The 8,132-nt window shown below is 54.9% G+C and overlaps 1 protein-coding gene across 1 annotated transcript in view; it reads right to left on the reverse strand.

The window, feature by feature from the left end:
- Positions 1–8,132, reverse strand: part of dpysl5a (dihydropyrimidinase like 5a) — a 42,410-nt gene that overhangs the window by 3,656 nt on the left and 30,622 nt on the right. The window contains 10 exon segments of the mRNA XM_061241864.1: positions 1–145; positions 1,550–1,692; positions 2,171–2,312; positions 2,792–2,948; positions 3,300–3,375; positions 3,488–3,532; positions 3,679–3,747; positions 6,989–7,030; positions 7,032–7,169; positions 7,879–8,037. The exon segment at positions 1–145 is cut by the window's left edge and continues 63 nt beyond it. Coding sequence (XP_061097848.1) covers positions 1–145; positions 1,550–1,692; positions 2,171–2,312; positions 2,792–2,948; positions 3,300–3,375; positions 3,488–3,532; positions 3,679–3,747; positions 6,989–7,030; positions 7,032–7,169; positions 7,879–8,037 — 1,116 coding nt within the window.

Raw genomic sequence — 8,132 nt, forward strand, 5'->3', positions numbered from 1 at the left:
TCCGGAACCCTCCGCGCACATGAACACGCCGTTCTCACACACCACCCGACCACGGCTGACTGTCACCAGGGGAACGCCATGGCAACGCAGGTTCTCATACAGGTTGAAGTCGCCGCCCTGCAGCTGTGTCGTCACGGAGATGGTCCTGTACGGAGGACACACACACGCACACACACACACACACACACACAAACGCAAACACACACACGTGGCACATTAAGGCACTGTAAAACTGCGCAGGTACAGTGAGTGGGGGATTCATCGCCAGCACGTTAGTTTGTTAATTAACCCTTTAAAGGCCCACTCAGGGATGTTGCTGATATAAATAATATAATGACTCAGCAGTGGTGCAGCCGTACAGAATTGGGGGGGGTAGTTTGGGTACCTGGTCGCGTCGGGGTAAAGGTAAAGGACAGGTCACTGGGCAGTGATGGGGGGTGATGTCGGGGGGATGTCGGGGGGGTAGTTTGGGTACCTGGTCGCGTTGGGATAAAGGTAAAGGACAGGTCACTGGGCAGTGATGGGGGGTGATGTCGGGGATGGGGGCTGATATTGGGGCTGATATTGGGGGGATGTTGGGGGGGGATGGGGGGTGATATCGGGGGGGTGGGGGGGATTTCGGGGGGGTGATGTCGGGGATGGGGGCTGATATTGGGGCTGATATTGGGGGGATGTTGGGGGGTGATGTCGGGGGGGTGGGGGGGATTTCAGGGGGGTGATGTCGGGGGGGATGGGGGTGATATCGGGGGTGATATTGGGGGGATGTCGGGGATGGGGGGTGATATCGGGGGGATTACGGGGGGGATGGGGGGTGATATCGGGGGGATGTCGGGGATGGGGGGTGATATTGGGGGTGATATTGGGGGTGATATTGGGGGTGATGTCGGGGGGATGGGGGGTGATATCGGGGGGATGTCGGGGGGGATGGGGGGGTGGTATCGGGAGGATTACGGGGGGGATGGGGGGTGATGTCGGGGGGATGTCGGGGATGGGGAGTGATATTGGGGGTGATATTGGGGGTGATATTGGGGGTGATGTCGGGGGGATGGGGGGTGATATCGGGGGGATGTCGGGGGGGATGGGGGGGTGATATCGGGAGGATTACGGGGGGGATGGGGGGTGATATCGGGGGGATGTCGGGGATGGGGGGTGATATTGGGGGTGATATTGGGGGTGATGTCGGGGGGATGGGGGGTGATATCGGGAGGATTACGGGGGGGATGGGGGGTGATATCGGGGGGATGTCGGGGATGGGGGGTGATATTGGGGGTGATATTGGGGGTGATATTGGGGGTGATGTCGGGGGGATGGGGGGTGATATCGGGGGGATGTCGGGGGGGATGGGGGGGTGATATCGGGAGGATTACGGGGGGGATGGGGGGTGATGTCGGGGGGATGTTGGGGGGGATGGGGGGTGATATCGGGGGGATGTTGGGGGGGATGGGGGGTGATGTCGGGGGGATGTCGGGGATGGGGGGTGATATCGGGCGGATTACAGGGGGGATGGGGGGTGATGTCGGGGGGATGTCGGGGGGGGGAGTTTGGGTACCTGGTCGCGTCGGGGTCCCACACCACCAGGTCAGCGTCGGCCCCGGGGATGATGCGGCCCTTGCGGGGGTACAGGTTGTAGATTTTGGCGGCGTTGGAGCTGGTCACCGCCACAAAGCGATTCTCATCCATCTTACCCCCCACCTGGGGAGGGAGGGAGGAGCACAGAATGGTCATACGAGGTGACCTGACTGTGAAATATCAGCAGAGAAGTGGAGAAGGATGGAGAGAGAGGAGAAGATGAGGAGGATGGAGAGAGAGAGAGAGAAGAAGAGAGGGGGATGGAGAGAGTGGGAGAGAGAGGAGAGGAGAGGGGGATGGAGAGAGGAGAAGAGGAGAGGAGGATGGAGAGAGAGAGAGAGAGAGAAGAAGAGAGGGGGATGGAGAGAGTGGGAGAGAGAGGAGAGGAGAGCGGGATGGATGGAGTGGCAGGGAGTAAGAGAGGAGAAGAGAGGGGGATGGATGGAGTGGGAGGGAGTAAGAGAGGAGAGGAGAGGGGGATGGATGGAGTGGGAGGGAATAAGAGAGGAGAGGAGAGGGGGATGGATGGAGTGGGAGGGAGTAAGAGAGGAGAGGAGAGGGGGATGGATGGATCAGACTGAAGGACAGGAGAGGGACCCACCACGCCCCTCTCCCAGATGACGCTCATGCGGTCCTGGATGCCGGCCACTCCGTGGGGGATCTTGGTGAAGTCCTCTTTTCCCATGGCCTTCTGCTTGGTGGTGAAGGGCCGGTGGTCTGAGGACACCACGTTCAGCGTGTCGCTGCGGAGAACCAGGAGCGTCAACGCAGAACAACTCACTCTCAAACACAGCGCCAACACCTTTTAAAGGTCCCATGTTCTACACCTTTCCAGTGTTGGAGGGGGGTGGTTTGGGGTGGTGGTTTTGTGTAGGGGTGGGATGGTTTTTGGGGTGGGGGTGGGGGAGTACTTTCCCAGCAGACTCATCATGTAGTTGGGCGTGTTGGGGTCCGGGCATGGGGGGGTGGGGGTGTTAGTTTTGGGATGGTGGTTTGGGGTAGGCGTGGGGTGGTGGTTTTTGGGGTAGGCGTGGGGGCGTACTTTCCCAGCAGGCTCATCAGGTAGTTGGGCGTGTTGGGGTCCGGGCGCAGAGGGGTGGGGGTGTTAGTTTGGGGCGGGGGGTGGTGGTTTGGTGGTTTGAGGTGGTGGTTTGGGGTAGGCGTGGGGTGGTGCTTTGGGGTAGGCGTGGGGTGGTGCTTTGGGGTAGGCGTGGGGGCGTACTTTCCCAGCAGACTCATCAGGTAGTTGGGCGTGTTGGGGTCCAGGCGCAGGGGGGGCACGGTGACGTAGGCCGCGGCGTGGGCCCAGTCCTGGTGGTAGTAGTGCAGCCCGTTCAGCACCGAGTGGGCCGTGGTGGTCTCCGCGTGGACCACCTTACCTGCACAGGTACGCACACGGCCAGAGACACACACTTTTGAGAAGCACAGGTATAATTATTTCAGACATTGCAACATGAGGTTTTTTAATGGGGGAGGGGGGGGAATTGGCAATTCAAGTGCGTCTGTTGCTTCTCCAGTTAGCCTGAGAGTAGCATGTGTATGACTGGTCTCCTCATCTACTGATGTGCTTTTCCAACACGGAGAGAGAGAGAGAGACAGACAGAGATGGGGAAAGGTGGATAGCGAGAGAGAGTGAGAGAGAGACAGAGAGAGGGAGGAAAAGGAGGGGAGGGAGAGAGAGAGAAGGATTGAGAGAAAGAGAGAAAGACGCAGAGAGACTGGATCCTCACCCAGCATCTTCGCGGAGGACACGACGTCCCCTGCCGCCATGCTGGACACATTGACCAGGTAGACGGGGCAGTGAGCCTGCAGCAGGGCACAGCGGACAATAACCAATCAGTTCAGCCATTTCAGCGCCGGCTCCTCCCCGTCCAGCTGCTATAGGGAAGCCCCAGTGAACCCTCAGCTGTGCACTCACCCTGTTGGCGATGGTGATGGCTCGGTGGGTGGCCTCTGCCTCCAGCTGTTTGCGGGGCGGAGGTGGGGGGGGGGGGGGGGGTAACAAACATGACAGCAGTGAGAGATCCTGGCACTCCTATCTCCACATTAAACACTCTGTTAGTCACCGATAAACACTTTATTACTCTTATAGTGTAGAAGTTCTCTCACCTCCTCAGGCCTGCTGATCTCAATCCCCTCTGGTCCACTGATGCCTAGATCCAAGGCTTCTTTGGCCCCCTGTAACACACACACACACACACACACACACCCCAATCAAATGACAGGGCTTCATTTCCCCTGTTTGGCCACTAGAGGGCGCCAACGGACATTCGGAACCATGAGAGTGCAGATTTTTCAGCCGAACGGCAGACATGGACAGCTGTCAACTGCAAGACGTCATTCGTCAGCGGGGATTTATATGAATTAAGGCTACTGCGCAGTTTATTTTTAACTGCAGCGAATCGATGTTGTGAAACAAACCCACCGCAAACAAAAGCGAACGTTATGTATGTCATTAGTAATGGATGTGTCTACGCGTGTTTACTGCACCTGAGCAGAGCTAACGCCAGTGTTTCGCCTAATTAATTTAGTCACGTATTCTTACTCGGTCTGTCAAATTCATTTCATCCCACTGTTTATCAATCCTGGCCAAGTTATTAGAGGGAGAAAATGTAACGGAAGATATGACGCGAGATGTGCCTGGCTGGCGTCGCAGACGGAGCAGGTGGCGAGGGCGTCTGGTGAGGGCTGGCAGGCACTAAAACCGCCCCGCGGACCTCCGATAATTCCCCGCTAATTCATTCAGCCGCCCCTGCTGTGGTGTGGCGTGATCGACGGACACCACCCGCTTATGGGATTGAGGCGGTGATGATACCACATTACAGCTAAATGGTGATGCTTCCAGCTCCGGTAGCTAATGCTAACCGCGTCCTCTTTCCTTTCCCGATGTGCAGGAAACTCGGTTTCCCAGCATCCCTGGCGCTTTTTGTCACCAGAGGCGGGCGTGGATCACGCGACTGTTTTTTCTCGCTACTGATTGTGGGTTACTCTCCCCACTAGGGATTTTATTTTTTTAATTTTTTCACCTCATGTGCTATCTGGGGGCTGGTATTTCCCATTCTCCCTTCCCTTCTGTTATTACGTAAAGCGTCTGGATTGTGACAGTACTCAGCGGTATACAAACACAACTGAACTGAATTGAATTAATGAAAGGCGATGGTTAGCTGCCGCTAGCAGCGGTTTTAAACGGATTGGTGGATGTTATATAACCGCCACGGCTCCGTTAGACCGCCCGCTGCTCGCCGCTGCGCGCTGGCACGGAGCTGACGTCACCGCATGGCGGAATACGGGGCTGCTGCCGCGGTCTCTCTGGAAACCGTGACAGTGCTGCCCGGGGATACAGTCTTCAAAACCGGTTTCAGCAGGAAAGATGGCGGTGTGCAAGCATCGTGTGTGCGTGTGTGTGTGTGTGTGTGTGTTAATGGGGTCAGTTCAGCATCTTGCAGCTAGTTCTCGGTATGTGTGTGCATGAGCGTTGTGTAGCCGTTTGTGCGTAATGGTGTGTGTGTGTGTGTGTGTGTGTGTGTGTGCATCTGCTGCTTGATCTGTGCTTCAGGGAGGAGATGAATGCACCAAATGCACTTGACATCAGCTGGAGATCAGAGATACACAGGAGAGAGAGAGAAAGGGTAAAGGAAGAGAGAGGGCACCAAGACAGAAAGAGACAGAAGAGATAGAGATAGATAGATAGATAGATAAATAGAGAGAGATGGAATAGGCAGTGGGAAAGAGGGAAGGAAGGATGCAGGAAGGGAGGTGACAGTGGAGAGAGTGGGAGGATGTAGAGAGGAAAGAGAAAGCTTAGTGTAGGGATGTGTTTCAGCCTCTGTGTGTGTGTGTGTGCGTGTGAGTGTGTGTGTGTGAGAGTGTGTGTATGTGTGCATGTGTGTGAGTGTGTGTGTGTGCGTGCGTGCATGTGCATGTGCGTGTGAGTGTGTGCGTGCATGTGAGTGTGTGCGTGCGTGTGAGTGTGTGCGTGCGTGCATGTGCGTGTGTGTGAGTGTGTGTGCGTGCGTGTGAGTGTGTGAGAATCTTGGTGCGCTGCATCTAAGCATGAATATTCACGGTCATGTGCATGTATGCTCGAGCATGCTCACAGCTGGGAGGGTTATGTTTATAACAGCTGGATGTCCAATTGGGTCAAGTACAAATAGCAAACAACACACATAGACAAAGGCAGCCAATACCATGCTATTTACATATTTACATTACTGTAAATTAACCTGACTAGCAGGGGACTGAATTCACTGGGCATCTGCATTGTGACACCAGGGCATCTGCATTGTGACATCAGAAGCAGGGCGCTGTCTGGGACTGTGGTGTCACAAAGGGTGTGGAACCCTGTTGTAGCACACTGCGGCATTATGGTAATGTTCCCTTAAAGGGTAAGCAACACATAACGACACACCCCAGAGATATCGGACCAAGTCCTTCTATTATAGAGGGTTTTCATTCAATTATGCCGAAATTGTTGTTACTATGGCTACAAATCTGACAAAATGAAATCTCGACAGGAACTGGAACGTTGAGAAAGTGTCCTCAGAGAGACATTTTGCACTTTGGGGTATTTATCTAAACTCTAGAGCCATTGAGAGTTCAGGCAGCGGAAGGGATCGGCTCAAACAGTGGGGTTGTTTGTGCTGATGTTCCACACACAGGTCACAGCAGCCCTTGCCCCCTCTCATGACCATTCTGGGTCATGGAGCGCCTGCAGCAGCACCTGCAGCTGATGAGTCACAAACCTCCCCCCTTCCCCCCTTCCCCCCCATCTACACAGGCCTCCTCGGGACCAATCGCGTCTCCTCTGCTCATGAGACCCCCAGGGCAGTGCATTGTGGGACATGCTTCGTTTTCCACTTTGTGGGACATGACGTTCCTGACGAGCCTTTGTACTTCCATAATGTTCATACCCGCGATTCGCATTTAAAGTCAGAGACAGCTGTGGTTTGTGGGATGTCTGGGTAACTATAGTCTACTCTAATCATCGTAATGTTAATGTGAAGTCGAGTTGGATAAAAGCTAAATAACGAAAGCAACTTAAATTATGCTGATCAGACTAAGCAGGGGCCAATCCCCCACTGGAGCAATGTGGGGTTAAGGGCCTTGATCAAGGGCTCAACAGCTGCACTGATCTTATCGTGGCTACACTGGGGCTTGAACCACCACCCTTCCGGGTCCAGTCATGTACCTTAGCCACTAGGCTACAGGCTGCCCCAGTCATGTACCTTAGCCACTAGGCTACAGGCTTCCCCAGTCGTGTACCTTAGCCACGAGGCTACAGGCTGCCCCAGTCATGTACCTTAGCCACTAGGCTACAGGCTGCCCCACACATCATACACACTTGTGTAAGAGATTGTCCTAGAATGTAAAGCCTGACCATAACCTTGGCACAGCGGACTCATACCCCCCCCCCCCTCACCTCGGCCACCAGCTCCCCGTTCTCGGCGAGGACCCTGGCCACCCGCTCCGATGTCCTTGCAGGTCTGGAAGGCCTGGTACAGCTCACAGTCCCGCAGCATCTGCAGGTCCTTATAGGCCATGAACATCTGGAACGAGTTCACGCCCCGCTCCCGCACCAGGGTCTCCATCTCCGCCCGCACCTGGGGGGAGGGGGGGGGGGGGGGTGTTATCACACGCTGGTACTGTCTGGAGCGGAGGCAGAAACGCTGGGGGGTTTCAGGACCAGGCTTGACACGGTGCTAGATACTATTTAGCTTTTTGGCAAACTAAGCAGTACGTATACTTAGTGGTCGGAAAAGGTGAGCATTGCTGGGCTGAATGGCCTGTTCTCACCATTGTGTTATGCCATGTTATTTGGAAACCCAGTTCACTCAGAGATGTTTACAATGTCAAACGACTAATGTTTACAATGTCATCTACGGCTTAATTCTTTAAAAAAATAAGTCTTATATGTGGTAAACAGATCCCCCATTTCTGGGCATTCAATGGCTGTACTCCATGTTATAAATTATTTACATCCCGACTCTGCCAGGAACTGAGAGATTTGGACATCAAACGTAAATACTGTAGCTTAGACGTGCATTTTTAAGCCAAGAATGTTGGCTTATTTATCTGATGCTTTTATCCAAAGTGAGTTACAGTTGATTAGACTAAGCAGGGGGCCAATCCCCCCCTGGAGCAATGTGGGGTTACGGGCCTTGCTCAAGGGCCCAGCAGCTGCACTGATCTTATTATGTACACTGGGCCCTTGAACCAGCAACCTTCCGGGTCCCAGTCAAGCACATAGCCACTAGGTTACAGGTGATCTAATTTCATGGACCTCCTGACCAGAATAAGAGGCGCAGTTACCTTGGGTCCCCACCAGGTGACGCCCACGTGCAGGGCGTAGTCGCAGCAGGTTTTGGGGTCGGCGATGGCGCGGCACTTTTCGTAGGCGTCCAGCAGGGACGTGTCCTTCTCCGGGAGGACGTGCCCGATCACCATGGTAGTGCCTCCAGCCAGGGCGGCCTGCAGGGTGAGCAGAGACGCTTCACTGGAGAGAGATACACGACTGGGCCTTCAGAGCACTGGGAGCAGGAACTGCCTACAGGAACATCCTCAGA

The sequence above is a fragment of the Conger conger genome, chromosome 5, assembly GCF_963514075.1.
Source record: "Conger conger chromosome 5, fConCon1.1, whole genome shotgun sequence".
NCBI classification, from domain to species: domain Eukaryota; kingdom Metazoa; phylum Chordata; class Actinopteri; order Anguilliformes; family Congridae; genus Conger; species Conger conger.